This window comes from Canis lupus, chromosome 1, assembly GCF_011100685.1.
Source record: "Canis lupus familiaris isolate Mischka breed German Shepherd chromosome 1, alternate assembly UU_Cfam_GSD_1.0, whole genome shotgun sequence".
Taxonomy (NCBI): Eukaryota; Metazoa; Chordata; class Mammalia; order Carnivora; family Canidae; genus Canis; species Canis lupus.
In genome coordinates, this window is record NC_049222.1 from 21,253,092 (window position 1) to 21,275,581 (window position 22,490).

The window sequence follows — 22,490 nt, forward strand, 5'->3', positions numbered from 1 at the left end:
ACTCTTACTTTTTCTCCCTCACATAATTTAATCCTAATAGAATATATTTTATATTTGGATTATTTTATTCTTTTACTAATCACCCTGTCATTCTTCTTTGCAAAAATAAGTGTTTAATTTTAAAAATCCATTTTCTTTGTGATCTTAAGTATCTAAATGTCACAAAATATATGTGTACTACATTATTATTACATGATCAAAATAAAAAATATATTACCAGATGTTACATTACTATTAAATATAAAAACAAACTTATTGAAAACACCTTTTATTATTAGCAAAACTTAGGTAGCACTTAACTTGGTTCTAGGCACTATATAAACAGTTTACATATATTGATTCATTTGGTCGTCCCAACAGCCCCATGAAGTGTAGGTAGTACTACTGTCTTTTTGCAGAAACGAAAATGGAAGTCCAGAAAGACTAAGTAATTTTTTCAAGGTTGAACATAGGTAATAGCAAAGCTCAGCTTCAAACCATTCCAGAGTCCATTCTTCTAACAATTACAACTAATTTAACTGTAATTGGTAATACTGATAAAATGAGATTGTACTTACTATTGTTCACTCTTCTGCATTTTTATGAATGTAAGCACTCAAAAGGTTTGTTTATATAAGTGCGCTAAAATGAAAAGAGTATAATTCCAGGACTGTCATTAAATGTCTTGAAATTCTTTTGTGTTGTATACCATAAATTACATAACAATCTAGAGTCAAATACTATTTTTAATGACTTATCAGCTGACAACTAAGTTAGAACCTTAAATGTTATTGAAAGCAAAGAATTGACAACATGACTTGGTAAGAATTTATTATCCAGTCATTAGTCATTCACTTTCTCAATTCACTTCCGATAGATCAGATTTTCCCTTTGGCATCTCAGAGATTTTTATATGCCAGAGTAAAGCACCGTAGTATCATTTGGTGCTATTCAGGGAAGATGACAGGTATACCTTTGTTCTGTAAAGCAACAGAAGGATGATATGAACAGGCTGGTGGGAAAGGAGGAGCCTTCATCTCCATCAGAGACAGTCTCAGATCAATGTAGGGAAAAGGAAATTAGAGATTTGAAAATTCATTCCCTTAAGTGTTATTCATCCTCGCATACCCTTTGGAAAGTCTTCACATACTCCAGTTTGAAGATTACTGAGTTAGAATATAAAATACTAGTCTTCCTAATGTCATTTGGAAAGAACATTGCAAAATGTTAAATGCACAAAACCTTTGACCTAGAAATTTCATGTACTTGTAGAAGTGCATATGTATACATTACAAAGACGTTTTAGTGCAGCTTTATAGTGGTAAAAAGAGAAATAATCAAAATGATAGTCAATAAAGGATTGGTTACATAGACGAATACTATATGCAGTCATGAAAAACAATTAAGCAGATATGTATGTATCAACAGAAAAAAGTGCTTGATACCTACTAAGAGGGAAAATAAAACTAGTTGCAGAAAAGTAGGTCATTTTTGTAGGGAAAATAAAACTAGTTACAGAAAAGTAGGTCATTTTTGTAAAGACAGAAGTCTGTACATTGTGTATATACGTGGGGTAGGTATCCACATCCGCACATACGCATGCTGTCTTCCTGTATACACAGACAGTAGTCTAAGAAGATGCAGCAAAAGGTTCAGTGATGATCTCTGGAGAACAGAATAAGGAGAATAATTATGAAAATTGTTTAAATTTTTATAAGCATACATTAATTTTGTGATTTAAAAGTTAAGATGACAAAAAGGAAAAGCTGACTGAAGACTTAACAGATTGTCTGGCTACTTAATATTTTTATGTACGATGTTTATGAGTGCAAACCACTCGGTCCCTTTTTTGTGCCCTTCCCTCCTCCCTCCTCAGTAACTGTTCTGTCATAAGCACTAAGGAGGGAATCCATGGTAAACGAGACAGGAATCCCGGTATCTATAAACTTAGAAGTTCAGTGGACAAATTTTAAAAATCTTTATATTTTTTTAACTCTTCCTTTGTTTACAGGAACCCAGCACATTCCAAACTAGTGATGTTTATTCAGACAGAAATGAGAGGAAAATTGTCCCCATCCATAATTGAAGCAACCATGCCTTCCAACTTGGTAAGCTTCATCCTCAATGCAAAGGACGGAATAAAGGCACTGAGAAGTCCATCGGGATGCGGACACCATCAGGGTGGTCACTCATCGTTCCTAAAGAATTAAGGCCGTAGAAAGCATGTGTGGCAATGACTGCGGTTTACTTCCAAGTCAGTATGCATAAATACTGTTACACTATTCTAGGCAATATCCTTGTACACATTACTGAAGGCACTTTGTGAAAATAAGAACTCATAGTTGTACAAGAGAACAGCATTAAATATAGCTTTTAATCTCATATAAGAATGATGTTAATAACAAATGTTCTTAATGCACTTTAATCTGTTGCTTTTTTCCCCTGGAAAATGCTCTGTAAAAGAATCAGTAAGAAAAAATATGCAGTCAGAAGTCAGCATTAATTAAAAATTAAAATATGGGATCCCTGGGTGGCGCAGCGGTTTAGCGCCTGCCTTTGGCCCAGGGCGCGATCCTGGAGACCCAGAATCGAATCCCACGTTGGGCTCCCGGTGCATGGAGCCTGCTTCTCCCTCTGCCTATGTCTCTGCCCCTCTCTCTCTCTCTCTCTCTCTATCTCTGTGTGACTATCATAAATAAATAAAAATTAAAAAAATAAAAAAAAGCCAGGTTAGTGGGAGAAATTATTAAAGAAGAGGGTGCTAATAGAGATTCTGTTTAAAAAAAAAAAAATTAAAATATATTTTAAATTGTTTTTTCTTCATTTACTGCTTAAATTGATCATTGTAGGAGATAGGAACATAAAAACTGAAAAGAATTCCAATAGAATGTGTGAAGAATGATATCTAAAATTTTAAATTGAGTGAATCAGGGATTAATAGAAATTTATAACTTTTTAGCCTGTGTTTTTTTTTTTTTAATTTTTATTTATTTATGATAGTCACAGAGAGAGAGAAAGATAGAGAAGCAGAGACACAGGCAGAGGGAGAAGCAGGCTCCATGCATCGGGAGCCCGACGTGGGATTCGATCCCGGGTCTCCAGGATCACGCCCTAGGCCAAAGGCAGGCGCCAAACCGTTGCGCCACCTAGGGATCCCTTAGCCTGTGTTTGAGATCTTTTTAGATCTGCATGATGAATTAGAAATAAATCACCAGGGGCACTTGGGTGGCTCAGTGGTTGAGCGTCTGCCTTTGGCTTAGGTCATGATCCCTGGGTCCTAGGATGGAGTCCCGCATGGGGCTCCCTGCATGGAGCCAAGGAGCCTGCTTCTCCCTCTGCCTGTGTCTCTGCCTCTCTCTGTGTCTCTCATGAATAAATAAATAAAACCTTTAAAAAAAAAATTGAATGCATCATGAATCAACTTTTGGTTCTGGCCAAGATGTAGTAACCCATTCCTCCCAAATCCTTCCTCTTAAAACTAAAAGATTCTGCATATAAGAATACGAAGATTCAAGCAGAGGTGAAAAGAAGGCAAGCTGCCCAGGGACCTTCGGACTTGAGGAATGACATAGCAGTCATTGTCTGAGTCTCCTTATTGCCTTCCATATATTCCAGACAAGTCACTGCAGAAGCCTCCAACCTGAAACCACCAACAGGCAGGAACAATAACAAAAAGCTTCCAGAAAAAGCCTATTCTTCCTAGCTATAGGAGTAGCTATGAACAAAAGGGTGACCTAATGGAACAAAATTCTACAGCAGCCAAACATCAACCTAAAACTGCACCCACTCACTCTCTGGTTTCAGTGGGCAGAGAGATGATCTTACACTCCACCTTGTTTCCATCCCGCAGAAGCAGGTGGTGCTGCTCTGATGAAGTTGAGCAAAAGTAGCACTATGACTACCCTTCCAGGTGGTGTAGGCTGACCAACCAGATGATTTTCCATCTTCTACTCAGTAGGTAGTGGTCCTTTGATGTCCCTCCAGGGTCTGATAGAGACCCCTTAGTGTGACCACGCATCATTTGGGGCCCGGTGGCAGAGTAGGCATCTAACCCCACCTGGGAGGCAACAAGACTTAGCCAGCTAGTGCAAAGAAGGGTGGGTCACTGTTCACTGCCCTTTCCTGATCCCCGGAGTCACCAGGGCCCAGGAGGATAGGGTGCTGCACCTCCATGCCCACCCAATGTATTCCAGTATTCCATGGTTTCTCCTCTGTAAGTGTGTTGGATGGCCTCCAAAAATATGTCCTTGTCAAATCCCCGGAACCTTGAATGTGACCTTATTTGGAGAAAGGATTTTTGCAGGTGTAATTAAGGCCCTCAGAATGAAATCATTCTGGATTATCTGAGTGGGCCCTAAATCTAATCAAGTATCCTTACAAGGGATGTGCAGAAGAGAGACACAGTGGAGGAGAAGAAGAGAGTCAGGGATTAGAGTTTTGCAGCCACAAGCCAACGGACACGTACAGCCACCGAGAGGTGGAAGAGGCAAGGAAGATTGTCCCCTGAGCCTTCGGAGTAGGCTGCTGACACTTTGATCTTAGACTTCTGGTCTCCAGACTATGAGAAAATAAATTTCTGGGTTTTTTTAAGCCACCAAATTTGTGGTGATTTGTTTCAGTAGCCAATGACGTTAGTCAAAATTTTTAAATGTATACTCTAGGAAGGACCCCGTGGAGAAAATGAAAAGACAGGCCACAGCCTGGGACAAAATATTTGCAAGGTATTTCTGTCAAAGACTTGAATCTAGAATATGTAAACAGCTTTCAAAACTCAAACTCAACAGTATAAAAAAAAAAAAATCCTATGAGAGAGTTGCCTGGGTGGCTCAGTCAAGCACCTGACCCTTGATTTCAGCTTAGGTTATGATTTCAGGGTCATGAGATTGAGCCAGCATTGGGCTCCGTGCTCAGTGGGGAGTCTCTCCCTCCACCTCTGTCCCTCCCCTCTTTCTAAAATAAATAGATATTTTAAAAAATCCTATTAGAAAATGGACCAAACACATTTCAGTTAAGACGAAGATGGTACGTAGATGGCAAAGAAATTCACAAAAAGAGATCACTGGCCATTAGGTAAATGCAAATAATAACCACACTGAGTTATCGGTACCCACTTGTCAGAATTACTAAAATTTTTAAAAATCGAGATTACATCAACATGTAATTAGTGAGGATGTGGAGAAACTAGAACACTAATATAGGGCAGGTGGAAATGTAAAATGGTACAGCTACTCTGAAAAAGACTACGGCAGTGTCTTACAAAATGAAACATTGCATTTACTATGCAACCCAGCAACTGCATGCGTATACAAATGCAAATGTGCATATAAAAGCCTGTACACGGGGCACCTGGGTGGCTCAGTCAGTTAAGTGTCTGACTCTTGACTTCAGCTCAGGTCATGGTCTCAGGGCTGTGAGATGGGCGTGGAGCCTAATTAAGTTTCTCTCTCCCTCTCCCCCTGCCCCTCCCCAACTAGGCTCTCGCTCTAAAAAAAAAAAACAAAACAAAAAACCTGTACCTGCCAACAAATATTCACAGCACTTTTTATTTTACTATAAATAGCCCCAAGTAGGCAACAACTCACATATCCTTTAACAAGTGAACAAACTCTAGTAACCCATACATGGAACACTACTGGGCAGTACAAAGGAACGATCTATTGATACAACTTAGGGGGTCTCAAGGAAGTACTGCTGAGTGAAAAAAGCCAACCTCAAAAGGTTAAATAGTATATTATCCCATTTATAGGACATTCTTGAACTGACAAAATGATATGGAAAACAGAAATAGAGACTTGTTGGGATCAAGGCGGTGGGGGCAAGCATGTGGCTGTGGCTTTGAAAGGGTTGGAGGGATCCTTGTGGTAAGCCTGTTCTGTGTGTTGACTGTGATGATGGTCATATGAGTGTACATGTGATAAAACTGCACAGAGTTGAGAACACATACACACACTCACACATAAATGAGTGCATGTAAAACTGGACATATCTGGTTAAAATCTGTGGATTGTGCCAATGTAGATTTCCTGATTGTGACATTATACTACAGTTACACAAGATACTACCGATGGAGGAAACTGGGTGAAGGGAATATGACATCTCTTTGCATTATTTTTTTATAACTACATGCAAATATACAATTATCTAAAAAGGGAAAAAAAGGTAAAATCGTATCCAAGCCCCCCGCAACTGAATGAGTCATAAAGTTATAAGCTATAAGGCTCTCTTGTAGTATCATAAAAATCAATATTATAAGGCTATCTTTTGGTCAATATAAAAAAAATTGATTTTTAATGACCTATCATAGAGCTCATTATTTACCAATATATAGTTGGTACATTTACATTATGAGAACCTGTTTAACACTCTTTATAAGCAATCTTCTAGTCAAGTTTCTAATCTAGTTTCTAGTCTTCTAGTCAAGTTTCTTTCTAATAATCACCTTCTAGCTTCAGAAGTTCTTCTAGCCTCCTTTGTGTGAGAAAGGATGCATGGAAACCTGGTGGGGTGGGAGACGGGAGGGCATAGTGGGAAAGTCGCTGGGAAATATGTAGAAAACCACCACAGTTTTGAAGAGCAGCTTAACTAGGAAGTCAGACTTCTGTCCACAACTCCTTGAAGGCTGGTCTCCCTAAAACTCTGCAGACTCTGAGTAGTTTTCCTTCTCTAATAAAATTCTCAAAAGACATAATGAAAGATGAAATTATGCTGTGATTTAGGATGTGCCTTATTTTGGGAGTATGCCACTTTTACTGTTTTCCACTTTAGACTGTACTTTCAGAAGAATGTGAGCCTTTTAGCCATAAACACACAAATCACAAAATTAAACATTTTAATACAGTACATATATTCCAAGAAAGACAATTTTTGAAACTGTTTTCTCCATTATACAAACAGGAAGATAATATATTTAATAAATTTGTATCCTATGTAAGGTAAAGCATAATACCAAAAAAATAAAACTAAGTACTGTATCTTTGATTCCTTGTCCTTGTCCTGTCATTATCCCTATATATTATGTTTTACCATCTCGATTACCTCTTAATAGCTAGGAATTGTAGAAGGTACCACCTATAATAACAAAAATCCCATATAAAACTTTGGTTTTATCATCCAAATAATATGAAAAACAAAAATAGTTTAGCAATTCTGCACTAACAAGTGTTGGTGAGAAGAACCTCATGCACTATTGGTGGGAGTGCCCAAAGCTGCAGCCACTATGGAAAACAGTATGGAGCATCCTCAAAAAATTAAAAAAAAAAAAAAAAAAAAAAAAACTCTCATAGAATCCAGCAACTCCACTTCTAGGTATTTTTTCCAAAGAAAATGACAACACTAATTTGAAAAGACATGTACCCCAATGTTCAATCACAGCATCATGTACAATAGCCAAAATCTAGCCAAGACAAAGGCATAAAGATGTATGTATATTTACAGGATGGAATATTACTCAGCCAAAAAAAGGCATGAAATCCTGCCTTTTGTACCTACATGGATGGACCTAGAGGGTATAATGCTAAGTGAAATAAGTCAGACAAAGACAAATGCCATATGATTTCGCTTATGTGTGGTGGGACCTAAAAAACGAATGAACAAAGAAAACAAACAGATGCAAAGATACAGAGAACAAATTGATGGTTGCCAGCGGGGGTGGAGGAATGGACAAAACAGGTGATGGGGATTAAGAGGTATAATCTCTCCATTATAGTGTAAACAAGACATAGAGATGCAATGGACAGCGTAGGGAATATAGTCAATAATATTGTAACAACTTTATATGGTGACAGATGGTAACTAGACTTATCGTGACTATTTCATAGTGTATAGAAATATCAAATCATTGTTATGAGTCTGAAACTATTATATGTCAGTTATTCTTCAATAATAAATAAGTTTTTGGCCAGTTTCTATTATCACCATCATAAAATGAATTGGGATATAAGGATAAATCTGAGGTCTCATCCAAAAATATTTATTACAACTTTGTTTAAAAAATTTAGACATCAACACTTTAAAGTGGGACAGAGTGCAGGGAAAAATAATTTCTCAGTATTGTCAGCTACTAGACTATACCTGCAGACGCTATACATATTTGATACTATAAAACACACAGGTTCAAGTGGCAGTCTACATATAATCATCTTAATAAGTTGTTTTAAGTTTTTTTTTAATCCTCCATTTAAAGGTTGTTTTGAGATTTAATGGGTCAGAAGAAAGTAAGCTTTAACTACCACATTTTTCACTAACACTTTCTTTGTTGTATACTTTGTGAGGAAGATGATTCATCAAATATACTATAATGAATTATTATATGATTACCAATTACCGCAGTAAATGTATAATAGACAATCACGAAACCACAGGGTCACATAACGGGTGCCTTTATTTATCTGCTAGGTCTGTGGGGAAATTAGGCTGGCATCAGCTAGCTGGGCTCTCTCACATGCCCAGCTATTGGCTTTGGGTCATCTGGGAAAGGAGGACACCTGGAAAGTCTGGGCTGTGCTTTGTCTCATCTTCCAGCAGCCTAGCCCAGGCATGTTCTTATGATGAAGGCAAAGGGAGGAAGTGGAAACACTGTGCTTTTTTCAAGTCTAACATCCCACTGGGCAAAGCAAGTCACATGGCCAAACTTGTCATCAATAAGCAAAGAAATCAAATCTGCCCTTTTAGTGAAACTGTAGAATCATATGGTAAAGGAGTATGAATACGAGAGGTGGAGAACTGAGACAATTAATGCAGCTGTTCTAGGATGGTTCACTCTCTGGCCACAATCACATTCTTTCCACATGCAAAACACATTCACTCATTGTAGGACCCCCACAGTTCTCCTACAATCACAGCATGAGCCCTCAAGTCTAGGATTTCCTGAAATACGACAGGTCCATATGCAGCTCCTCTTGATCCAGAGATCTATGAAATACAAAGACAAGTCACCTGTCCCTCTGCCTCCACACACACACAATATATAATAATTAAAAGAGAACAGAATGACCACAATAAATAGTTTCACTGGAAAAAGGGGAGAAAGGGAAGCATATACTCGCTGCTTCCTAACAGAGCTGCTACCCTACCGTGCCTACCTCTCTGGCAGGGGGGAAATGTTTTCTGATTGGAGCCCAATCTCCTACTTGCTCTCTGGGAGTCTCTCCCTGACTCACCATTCCCTACAGCTTTTGGTTATCCTATCTAAGGTGTCCTTCTTTTCCTACCACCCTCCTCTTTGTTTTTTATGAAGAAATGATCCCTGATTTCCGCTCAGTTACTTTCTCAAGTGGCTTCCTGCCGAAGGAAGTCAAGGGCCAAGAGACATTTTTACAGTATGATCATCTTTTAGCCCAAGAAGTTTTTGTTTTTTGTTAGTTACCACTTTAAAATTTTTTAGCTTTCTTGTCTGGTTATGGTCCATTACACACTCAAAAGCCATACCTATAATTGGTATCAACATATGCTTCTTTATATTTTTTTCTTTATACTTTCTTATTGCTACTTTTGGATCACGCTTCTGTGGGGCCACACCCTTAGGCTTTTGTCCACTTGAGAATCTACTCAGTACCACCTTAACTCAGACATCTTCTCAAAATATCTGATAGTCATAATCTTGATTTGAAGGTTTGATATGTGTCCATGTCTTAATTTGAGACTTTGCTAGTTGAGGTGGCTGGAAATAAGAACACTTTACCTTTCCAATTTAGTAACTCTGGCTCTCTCTATAATAGAACCTTTAACTTCTGCTTACAACCTAACCAGCCCTTTCCTCCCTTCTTCCCTTTCTTCCTTCTTTCTTTCCTTCCTCCCTTCCTTCTTCCTTCTTAGCTCAGCTCTTTCTCATTAGTACACTTTAACCTATGCAGCTAAACACCACCAGGTGGCACTTTCTTCACTTTGCCTGGAGACATCCTTGCCCAAAGCCAGAAGTTCATTAGGTTTATTTTGTTTTCTAAGATAGCACAAACAGCTGTTTGTGTTTCATAACAGCTTCTTAATAAAGCAATTTCCTCACCATTATTCCAGCTTCAGCAAACAGTTTCTCACCTTACTACTGCATATACTTTAGGTTTTTGTTGTCCAGCTCCCCACCTTCACTACCAGCTTGGGTAGTTGTAATCTATTTCCCAAATAATGCTACAACACAAATAACCACACATTTTTTTTTGTTGACTCAAAAAAAAATGCATGTTCATCATAAAGTTATTGAGTAATTTCACCCTCTCATAATCCGTATTAACTCAATCTTTTAAAATATTTATTATTGAAGTAAGGTTGACATACAAGTTTATGCAAGTTTCAAGTGTACAATATAGTGGTTCGACAATTCTATACATTACTCAGGGCCCATCATGATAAGTGTAGTCACCACTTGTCACCATGATCACAATAATACTGACTATATTCCCTATGCTGAACTTTTTCTCTCTGTGACTTATTTTATCACTGGAAGTTTGTGCCTCTTAATCCCCTTCACCTATTTCACTCATTCCCCAACTCCCTCCTCTCTGGCAACCACCAGTTTGCTCTCTATCTATGAGTCTCTCTGTTTTATTTGCTCATTTTGTTTTTCAGATTCCACTATCAATGAAATCATATGGTACTAGTCTTTCTCTGCCTGACTTATTTCACTTAGCACAATTCCCATGTTTTCACAAATGGCAAGATTTAATGTTTTATGGCTGAGTAACAATCCAGTGTGTAAACTGTACACACACACACATCTTCTACCAATCTCTTTCTCTATTCAATAATTTGAAAATTAGTTGTTTTCTAAGTAAAATAGTTTTCATACTCATCAAATACTCCAACACTTTACTTTGTAATAACAATCACAAATTTATACTCTGATGGAATTACAAGAGGAAGCTCATGAGATTTTATTTGGTTATATCTAGAAAGCTTGCCTATATTTGAAATCGAATACTCAGATGCTAATAATAAATCTAAATATGACTTATTTTTATGACTAGAATCATTAACACTGCTTAGATATGATTGGCAACCTATATAATCATGTGGTAATTTCATGCACAATTTCAGTAAAGCCACAAATGGTGCTAAAGTAGCTGATTATTCAATTGTCCCAAAACAAAATAACTGAATTTGGCCAAATACCAAAACTAAAGCTAAATTATTGTATCCCTAGTTAAATAATACAAATACTGGGAGTGTATGGCTCTCCATTCTTTTTACTGCTAGGGTGTTATATCAAAAAAGGTTGATGACACTTAGAATACTACAATCTAGCTAAATCTAAAGATTAAATATTCTATCAACTTCTCAAGTTTTTTTACCTACAATATATCTGCATCCATGTAAGCTTGGTTTAGATAAATCAACTCCAGGATGAATTTCATCACAGTACGTTTGTAATATGACATTAAAAAATTGCCACTATAACACAAACATATTGTAATAACTTTAAAAAATTTAATAGTGATTTGTATAATAGTTATATATTTACATGACATATTATATATAATTATATATCCAGTAGTAATTATATAATTCATTTATAAATTCATATATACATTACATATGTATATAGTACTTATATAATTATATGTAAATATACCTATATCTGTACTTATATAATTATATGTAATTATGTAACTATGTATATGCATATTATATATATTATATACATACATATTCACATGAACACATAGACATACACACACATCTGTAATGGACAATTCTGTGAACTGGCTTGCTCACCTTCATTCCACCTTGCTTCTAACTAAAAAGGATGGAAAGCTAAAAAAACAGCATCCCAGGAGTTGATTACACCTAGTCTTTGGTTGCAAATTAGGTTACACCCATTGAATGAAGTCTTATGAGAGCTGAATGAGGCAGAGGCCATTTTTCCTATTTTTTTGTTGTTTCTGCTGGCCAGCAAGAACAAGGAAAAGTGAGGCTTTTCTTCTGTGTTCCAGTGTCCACCTGCCAGATTCTTCTGTGTCAAGAGGTGGGTGCATCAATGACTGAGGCAGCAGCATCTTCTTGGTTTCTTGTTCCTGATCACTAGGACACAACTGTAGATAACTGTTCTATAGCTTTCCAGATGTCAAGCACCGGCAGTGGTGACAGCATGTTAATTTCAGCTCCTTGAATTCATAGTATCACCAATGGCTTCAAATCAGAAAGCTTACCTGGTGGATTGGTTCTATCTAGTCCTCAGATGTGTTTCTGGAGGCCAAGCCCAGAACCCCACTGTGTCAGCAATGCAATAAATTTGGTAAGCATCTAATTTACTACGTTAAAAATTCTTGCCTAAACTCTCTACAGAAGTTCTATCTTCCAGACCAAAACAACATTTGAAAGAAGTTAACAGTTTTCTCAAAGTACTTTAGCATGTTTTAGAAATATTTTTTCAATACTTTAAATTTTAATATATCTAATATATAATAAATATAATTCAGGAAAGAAAAGATATTCAAATATCACCAAATTATGAAAGCCTTACCTGTACATATCAAAAGCAGAACTCTTTGAAAGACAATATTGTTAATAGCTCTTTGTTCCAAAAAAAAAAAAAAAAGAAAAGAAAGAACAGGTAATACTATGATACTATGAGATAAGAGAGTGAATTCCACACAACTCAATCATTTACAAGTGGAAAGAGTATGCCAAAGGGAGAAATGTGACAAATAAGAAAACAAAATAAATCAATCAAAGTTTATAGACAAAGGACAAAACCTTGGACTCATCCAAGTAAGGTAACTGGGATAAGATGGCCCAGGAATCTCGCAGGATGATCCTTTCAGTAAAATGGTGAATTAGAAAAAAATAATCTGACCATAAAACAAAAGACAAATGGGTTGGCTGAGGGGAGAAGGTAAAAGTATCCTTTGCAAAACCATCCCCACAGTCTGCCCAAATCTAGGGTTTTATTCTACAGATGAGAAATTAAGGTGGTCCAAGGTTATGGTTTCCCAAAGGCTGGCAGAAGCAAGCGTGAATATTTTTGGGAGGGACACACCTGTACCCAGACTCTATAGGAGTCCCACAAATAAAGCCGAACAAGTATGCATCCACAATCCAAAATTATAGAATACCTGAGAAAAAAGACCAGCATGAAAAAGTCGTCAGAACAAAGAATAAATAAGAATCTGAGTCCTCCACCCAAGAATTCAAACATTTGTATTACCTAATCCAGAATCAATAGGACTATGTTTAAAATAAGTAAAATAAAGACAGGACTAATAAACTGGTTTAATACAGAGTGTAAGAAAAGGCTCAAGTAGTTTTTAAGAAAGTGAAATAAAACTTTGTATCACTCTAGGAGCAGGACAGAAAAGAAACAATCTATGTATTTTAAGTAAAAAGGGATGGATTTAATACAGCTAACTTGGAACTTAGAACACTGTTGGAAAAGTTAGATGGGCAGGTTCTCGGCCAAGGGGTGTCTCCCAGAACACCATGGAGGCATCCTGCCAGAAGGACTACTACCTCTAAGTCTACATTGGCACTACTACATGCAAGAACACATATTACAGCTGTAATTCAAACACCAGGAAATCCATACTTTGACTCCCACAAATACTTCTTGACATCTATGAATTAGTGACTGGGCACTGGAACAAACAGTCCAGTCACCAACTCCATAACAATTCTCTCTCCAGAAAACTGGAGAACAGACTGAGCAATATCATTACAAAAATGACTCGTGTTTGCACAGCCTTGTCAGCAGAAAATAGTCAAAACGGCAGGCCTCCATGTCACCTTCATCATGTAAATTTTTTTAAAGATCTTGCATTTTTCACCTTTCAAAAATTGTGGTGTTTTCCATCTAACTGCCATGCCCTGAGTCGAAGGCAGACACTCAACTGCTCAACTGCTGAGCCACCCAGGCGTCCCTAGTCCTGTACTTTTAATGAAACAAACAAAATAAACTTCAAGAGAGATTTTTTAGTATGATGAAATCTTGGGCATTTCTATTAGTAACAATTTTAGATAATAAAATACTGTATCCAAGAAACAAAGGATACTATAGAAACATTTAGAGAACAAGAAATTCTTGTCCCAGTGATCTCTAAATACACACACACACACACACACACACACACACACACACATAGGGACACCTGGATGGCTCAGCAGTGAAGCTCCACTCTCAGCCCAGAGTGTGATACTGGAGTCCCAGGATCAAGTCTGACATCAGGCTCCCTGCATGGAACCTGCTTCTCTCTTTGCCTAGGTCTCTGTGTATCTCATGAATAAATAAAATCTTAAAATATATATATACATATATTTAATATAAATACTTTATATATAAATGTTTATTAAATAATATAAATGTTATATTTATATATATATATATATAAACAGCAAAAATGAAAAGTCTGCAAATGAGGCCTGACAATTTCCCTAGCTTACTTCTCTGAAGGAGTTTCCAAGATGGAGTTTTGGAAGAGAGAAGCCAGAGAAAACCTAGCAGTCTTCTGTGAACTAAGGAGAGAAAGCCAGGAGTCTAGAGGCACCAAGATGACTAGAGTTCAGAGAGCAGAGTACTAGAGAGAGAATACCTTTTGAATCTTCAGCTGAGTACTGATTAGTACATGCATGTGAAGGAATTACCCAACATAGGGGAAGGGACCACCTGAAAAAAGCAGAGGGAGCTATCTCCTGAATCCACACAGGACCAGAGATATTTTATGTTATGACCAGTCCAAGCAGAAAACCTTACAAATCACAGGACATATAATACAATCCTCAAAAGGATTTTGCTTCAGAGTGGGGTAAATTGTCCCTAGACTAAATGCTGCTCTGGTTTTGCATAATAAAATAAGCCATTAAAGTGACTAAGAACCAAACTCGTGAATATTCACAGAAAAACAAAACACCCATTATGCAACATGGCAAAATTCACAACTACTGCAAAACATTTTATGGGGTGCCTGGATAGCTCAGGTCATGATCTCAGGGTCCTGGCATTGAGCCCCGGGTCAGGCTTCCTGCTTAGCAGGGAGTCTGCTTCTCCCTCTCTCTCTGCCCTTCCCTTCTGCTTCTGCTTTCTCTAATAAATAGATAAAATCTTAAAGACTTCATTAAAAAAAAATAACCAAGCAGCACACAGCAGAAAAATATGACCCACAATGAGGAGAAAAGCAAATGAACAGAAATAGTTGCAGAAGTGACACAGATATCAGTTAGTAGAAAAACCTTAAAACATTTTTAGTTAATATTATAAGTATTCCACAGTAGAGACATGGAAGATACATAAACAACCCAAATCAGATATCCAATGAAATAAAATGTCTGACACGAAAACCATAATGAATAGAAGTAACAGCAGACAAATTATTATGGAAGAAATAGTGACCTTGAAGACAGAGCAATGAAACCTATCTAAAAGATAACAGAGAGATAGAAAAGACAAAAAAATAACTGAGCATCAGTGAGCTAGGAGACAACTTGAAGCACCCTAGAAATATCTTATTCAAGTCCCCAAAGAAGACAGTAGGGGGTATAAAAATATTTGAATAAGCAATGGCTGAAATTTTTCCAAATTTGATGAAAACTATAAGAGATTCCAGAAGCTTGACAAATACTTAGCACAATAAATATGAATAAAACTATACCAAAGAATATGGGATCCCTGGGTGGCGCAGCGGTTTGGCGCCTGCCTTTGGCCCAGGGCGCTATCCGGGAGACCCGGGATCGAATCCCACGTCGGGCTTCCGGTGCATGGAGCCTGCTTCTCCCTCTGCCTGTGTCTCTGCCTCTCTCTCTCTCTCTCTCTCTCTGTGTGACTATCATAAATAAATAAAAATTGAAAAAAAAAAAAAAAAACAAAGAATATCATCAAATTTCTTAAAACCAGTTATAAAGAGAAAACCTTAAAGGCAAGCAGACCCCTAACCTCCCCCATCAAAACAAAACAAAACGAAAAGAAAAACAAAAAAATATGGGGAAAAAAACACAAAAGAACCCACACAATTTAGAATTCTATGCCCAGCAAAACTATCTTCAAAATATAAAGACCTAAGACATAAGACATAAGCCAAAAGAATGCTGAAAGAATTCATGTCCAGCAGATTTATACTACAAAAATATGTTAAAGAAAGTCTAACAGGCAGAAAAAAAAAAAAAAGATACCAGATGGAAATATGGATCTACACAAAGAAATGAGACTAGATATGTGGGTATATTTAACAGCATTTTTCTCCCTATTTTTAAATCTCTTTAAAATTTGATTTTATAGGGGCATCTGGGTGGTTAAGTTGGCTAAGTGTTCAACTCTTGATTTCAGCTCGGGTCATGAGCTCAGGATTGTGAGATTGAGCCAAGTGTTGGGTGCCATGCTGTGTGGAGTCTGCTTGAGTTTCTCTCCCTTTCCTTCTCCATCCCCCACTGTCCCTCTCCCCACCCACATGCACATTAAGACAAAATCTTTAAAATTTGTATAAAGCAAAAATAAAAATAATTAAAAATCTACTCTGGGGTTACAATGTATGGAGCAGTAAAATGTATGGTAAAAAAAGCACAAAGGCTGATTGGGGAGAAATGGAAGTATATTAGTGTAAGGGCCCTAAACATAAAGTAGTAGTTAGAGATGTTTAGTATCAACCCTAAAGCAACCACCAAGACAGCAAAGCAAAGAGTTACAGGTAACAAGCCAATAAAGGAGATAAAATAATTATTAAAAAAATAATAATAATCCCAGTAAAAGCCTGAAGAGAAAAATGGGGAGGGAAGGGGCAAGGAACACAGGGAAAAAAACAGAAATAGTGGACTGGTATATTTAAACAAAACTGTATCAGTCACCATATAAATCAAAAACCTCACTTAAAAGGCAAAGATACCGGGACGCCTGGATGGCTCAGCAGTTGAGCATCTGTCTTCGGCCTAGGGTGTGATCCTGGAGTCCTAGGATCGAGTCCTACATCGGGCTCCCTGCATGGAGCCTGCTTCTCCCTTTGCCTGTGTCTCTGCCTCTCTCTCTTTCTCTGTGTGTGTGTGTGTGTCTCTCATGAGTAAATAAAATCTTAAAAAAAGGTAAAGATATCAGACTGAATTAAAAAGCATTCAGTTGTATAGCCCCCACAAAACATCATTTTTTACATAAACAAATAGGTTAAAAGGATGGGAAATGGCACTAGTCTAACATTACTTTAAAAACAAAAACAAAAACTATAGTGGCTTTTATCAGGAAACTGGCTTCCAGAGCAAAGAATTTATCAGGGTTAAAGAAGGTCATTTCAGAATGATAAAGGGGCCAATTCATCAAAACATGATAGCCCTAAATATATCTTCAAATAACATGATGCAATGAGATGAGCACTGGGTATCATACTGTATGTTGGCAAACTGAATTTAAATAGAATTTTAAAAATATATTAAAATAAAAAAAAACATGAAACAAAAATTGATAAACTGCAAGGAGAAAAAGATATTTATAATTATAGTTGGAGATTTGAATACTCTTCTCTCAATAATTAATAGACAATAAAAAATCAGGATACGGAAGACTTGAACACTAACAAAATAAAGCTCATTGATATTTATACAATATTCCATCCAACAGCAAAACACACATTCAAGTGTACACAGAACATCTACTAAGGTAGGGCACATTTGGGGCCATAAAACATCTCAAAACTTATTTCAAAATATTCTGCAGTAGAATTTATGTGGCCTTTGTCCGGGGTTCCTGGCATGGAGCTCCTAAAACCCTTAGAATTTCCCAAGTAATCTAAGTGTCTTTTTTACTCAACATAGAGTATGCTAAATGATGTGACTCATGAGGAGCCCCAGATACCTATGCCAACAGGAAGCAGGCTTAGGATGCAGTGGTCCAGACCAGAAAGATCACCACATGATTAGAATGTTGAGACTTAGAACCATCCTGGCATTCAGGGAGGGGAGGGGCCCTGGGGACCCAGAGACTGATTTTAACCACAAGGTCAATAATTTCCTAAACCTTCCCAACATACTGAAATCCTAAGAAAAACTCTGGGTTTCCTAAGATCTTAAAAGTTCTCATCACAAGGAAAAAAAATTTTTAACTATGAGTGGTGACAGATGCTAGACTTACTATGGTGATCATTTTGCAATATATATACAAGTACCAAATAATTATATTGTACACCTGAAATAATGTTATGCCAATTGTATCTAATTTTAACAAGAAAACAACTGTTAGCTAGGATACAACAGAGTTACCCAAAGAAGAGGCCTGAATGTTGGCAGCAGAAGGGAGGAGGGGGAAGGCACAAAAGTAGGGAAGGAACCGGGTTTTGTTTTGCAGAACCCATAGTTCCAGCCAAGTAGAAGCTCAACCAGGTGTTTGGCCTGATAGCTTGCTAGGTGTCTTGCTAGGTTATCCGTCCCCTGGGAGCCCCCTATCTAAGCTAGTTGGGCTGGACTGGAGCTGGAGCAGGGCAGAAGCCCTCTGGAGTTGTCCTGAAGTACCTTTATCTCATTATGATAATAAGATCTCCTTCTATGGGTGGAGTTTTCTGCCTTTTTTTGAACACATGATGTATGCATTAGCCTCTTGACATGCTAGGCTCGCGCAATTCAAACAAAAGTGCCTTCGGAAGCTCCCTCCTCCCACCCTTACACTGAATAAAAGCTTCCTGCACTAGTAGCATGGTGAGACAGTTCCTTGTGAGCTAATTCCCTGTCCTCTTACTTGTGACAAGCAATAAAGAGTTCTTTGCTTTCAACATTCCCTTGCGCTGTGTTCAATGTGGTGTACCCCCAACAGGGAACCCCTTGAGTTCAGTTACATAACCAAAAACAAACAAAAAAACCCTCTGGACTTCCTGATCACTTGATATGTTTTATTTCTCGACCAAGTTAAACAGTTGTTGCTTATAATTACCCATTAACTTATGTATGCACTTTTCTGTATGTAAATTTCACGATAAAATGTTTTTAAATATTGAAATTAATCCAGATTTGATGAAGACATAAATCTGCAGATTCAGAAAGCAACTAAATCCCAAACATAAGAAATCTGTAGCTAGACATATAATAAGAACTGCAGATCTCCAAAGATAAAAGTGAACCTCTCAAAACAGCCCAAAGAAGTCAGTTCAAAATCCAGTTTTAAAGACACAATTTTAGAAAGTGAATTCTACTTTGAAGGAATGAATGCCTGAGATGCAAGTTAAAAAAAGAAAAAGATAATCCTGTGTGCAAACCTAAACATTAACTCTATAAAATACCAATAATATCCAATTTGGAGGCTAATGAAGTAGAGGAATTGATTAAAATTAACATATTTTAACATCTTTATGTTGTTTAGAAAGAAAGCACATATGTTTGCTATTTTTGGATGTTAGGCATGTTAAATTTTTTTTTGAAGATTTTGAGAGAGAGAGCACATGCGCAGGGAAAGGGGCAGAGGGAGGGGCAGGGGGAGAAGCAGACTCTCTACTGAGCAGGGAGCCAACTGCCGGCTTGATCCTAGGACCCGGATATCATGACCTCAGCCAAACAAGCACCCACGCATATTAAAAGGGTAATCAGAAGTACTTAAAATGTTTACATTTAAATCAGTCAAGGGAAAATATATCTTGAAAATTCAAGTAATCCAAAAAAGGATGAAAAAGAAGTATAGCATAGAAAAAGAGAAAAAAGTAGAAAATATGGAAAAAATGAATCCCACCAGATTTGCACTTTTGCACTATGGTAGGACAAATACTCTTAAGAGTTCCTCCAATTGTATATATAGACTGCATCTTCTTTATCCATCATCTGTTGATGGACACCGAGGCTCCTCCCACAGTGTGGCTATTGTGGACATTGCTGCTATAAACATCCGGGTGCAGGTGTCCTGGCGTTTCCCTGCATCTGTATCTTTGGGGTAAATCCCCAGCAGGGCAATTGCTGGGTCGTAGGGCAGGTCTATTTTTAACTCTTTGAGGAACCTCCACACAGTTTTCCAGAGTGGCTGCACCAGTTCACATTCCCACCAACAGTGCAGAAGGGTTCCCCTTGCTCCACATCCTCTCCAACATTTGTGGCTTCCTGTCTTGTTAATTTTCCCCATTCTCACTGGGGTGAGGTGGGATCTCATGGTGCTTTTGATTTGTATGTCCCTGATGGCCAGTGATACGGGGCATTTTCTCATGTGCTTGTTGGCCATGTGTGTGTCTTCTTTGGTGACATTTCTGTTCATGTCTTTTGCCCATTTCATGATTGGATTGTTTATACTATATGTTGGCAAATTGAACTCCAATTAAAAAGTACATATAAAAATTGTTTAAAATAACCAAGAAAAAAAAAGTTCCTCTAATAGTGGGGCACCTGGGTGACTCAGTGGGTTGAACATCTGCCTTCAGCTCAGGTCATGATCCCAGGGTCCTGGAATCGAGTCCCATATCAGGCTCCCTGCTCAGCAAGGAGTCTGCTTTTCCCTCTCCCTCTGCTGCTCCCCTGCTTTGTGCTCTCCCTTTCTCATTTAAATAAATAAAATTCTAAAAAAAGAATTCCTCCAATACAAAACACTAGATTCTAGAGAAAAAAGACTTTTTAATTCATTGTTGGTTGAACAAAGGAAATCTCCAGGCACCAATCCCCTACAATCAAAGGGGCAAAAATTGAGCTGAAACAAGCAGGAAAGCATCAGAAGGTATCAGGCAAAAAGCAAACTTGAAAGGCGGGGTTCACCCTGACTGCAAATGCTGACAGCAGCCAGCAATTGACCTCTGGAAACAAAACTTTGGGACAGGAGCAAGGTCGGGAAGCTGAAAATAAGACAAACTAAGACAACTGGCTACAGGAAGGACCCTTCAAGGGGCTCCAGTGGTACCAAATGAGTTTATACTGACTCACTGGAAGCAGATGCAAATCATATCTGAAGGGAAGCATGCACAGATTAGGTCCTTTGTCTTCCCACAAACTAAGCTCAGCAACACACTCAAGGAAACAGGCTAAAATGGCACACAACAATATCCAAAAACAGACTTACAAAGACTGAAAATATTAAAATGATCAAAAACAGAATGAGTTTTTAAAAATTAGAAACAGACTTAGAAGAGGCTATAATGAATAAATGGGAAGATCAGAAAAAAATGAAATGAAAATATAATTATTAAAAGCATCATTAGTGTTTTAAACAGTAGATCAGGGGCAGCCCTGGTGGCCCAGCAGTTTAGCGCCGCCTTCAGCCCAGGGCCTGATCCTGGAATCCCGGCATCGAGTCCCACATTGGGCTCCCTGCATGGAGCCTGCTTCTCCCTCTGCCTGTGTCTCTGCCTCTCTCTCTCTGTGCGTTTGTCATGAATAAATACATAAAATATTTTTAAAAATAAAAAATAAACAGTAGATTGGATAGTGCTGAAAAACAAATTAATGAACAAGAACAGAGCTGATGAAATTAACCAAAATGCAGCAGATAAACAAGATGCCGAGAACGATGTGATCAAGGGATATGAAGGATGGAATAAGAAAGTCCATCATTTGTGCAGAGTCCTAGAAGAACAGAAAAGCAGTATCTGAGGAACCAGTAGTTAAATATCTTACAGAACTAACATGAATTGAAAGAAAGTGGAAGCCAGTATATATACTTAGGAAAAAAGGAAATTCACATCTCCAAACACTATAGTTAATCTGTGGAATACCAAAGGAAAATAATAAGGATTAAAAGGAGATGGAAAATAAAAGGTAACCTGTCAGAATGCAAAGGCACAAAGATGTTGAAAAGGTAATTTAAAGCCACAGGATGAGTGACAAGGCTGTAATAATACCTCTGCATCCTCATTTCAGAAACTACCACTTCCACTTTTCTATTTTTAAACTGGCCAAAATTGTTTTACTCTTAACCTTTAAAAAAAAAAAAAAAACCTTTCTGTTTAATAATTTCAGCTGAAATAATACAAGGATTCTTAGAAAAAAATTTAAATATATTATCTAAAGTAATATACTTTATCAGTTTAACAACCTTACCAGTATGCAACACGTAGAGAATTCATAATCCTTGACCTAGAGTACTAAATATTTGCATATAAATAACTTTTGAGGCTCTTGCTCCAAATTACTGTTTTTGATAACCCCAAACTCCCTGTTAAAAATCCTTGGTTAGGGAATTTTCAAATTTCAAGAAATCTAAAACTAAATTAAAACTTCTTACCTAAAGGAAGGTATCTTTACATTACTCTTTATTCACATTTGTATACTTCATTTTTATTGTCTTTTCTTTAGATTATATCTGCAACTAGATTATATCTGCAAGGTTATAAACCTGAGAACAGGACTCTTCTAAATCAATGCTGAGGTATACTTTGATGTGTTCTAGAAACTTGGGAAAAAGAGAACACCTATAGATTTAGTGATTGTATACATTTGATTTGGGTATGACATCCTTAATCTCATCTCCAAAAATAAGAAGATGCAAAAACATCTAATCATTATTTGAAAACCTGGGGATCCCTGGGTGGCGCAGCGGTTTGGCGCCTGCCTTTGGCCCAGGGCGCGATCCTGGAGACCCAGGATCAAACCCACGTCGGGCTCCCGGTGCATGGAGCCTGCTTCTCCCTCTGCCTGTGTCTTTGCCTCTCTCTCTCACT

General features: G+C 37.5%; 1 protein-coding gene across 7 annotated transcripts in view; it reads left to right on the forward strand.

Moving 5' to 3' along the window:
* Window positions 1-22,490, forward strand: part of STARD6 (StAR related lipid transfer domain containing 6) — a 40,801-nt gene that overhangs the window by 16,345 nt on the left and 1,966 nt on the right. For 6 of the 7 annotated variants that reach the window (XM_038525961.1, XM_038525967.1, XM_038525966.1 and 3 more), the window contains one exon: window positions 1,991-2,398. In XM_038525961.1, coding sequence (XP_038381889.1) covers window positions 1,991-2,189 — 199 coding nt within the window. In that variant the 3' untranslated portion in view covers window positions 2,190-2,398. Of the gene's footprint in view, window positions 1-1,990; window positions 2,399-22,490 lie in introns of those variants that run through there. The other variant, XR_005353469.1, reaches the window with a different exon arrangement.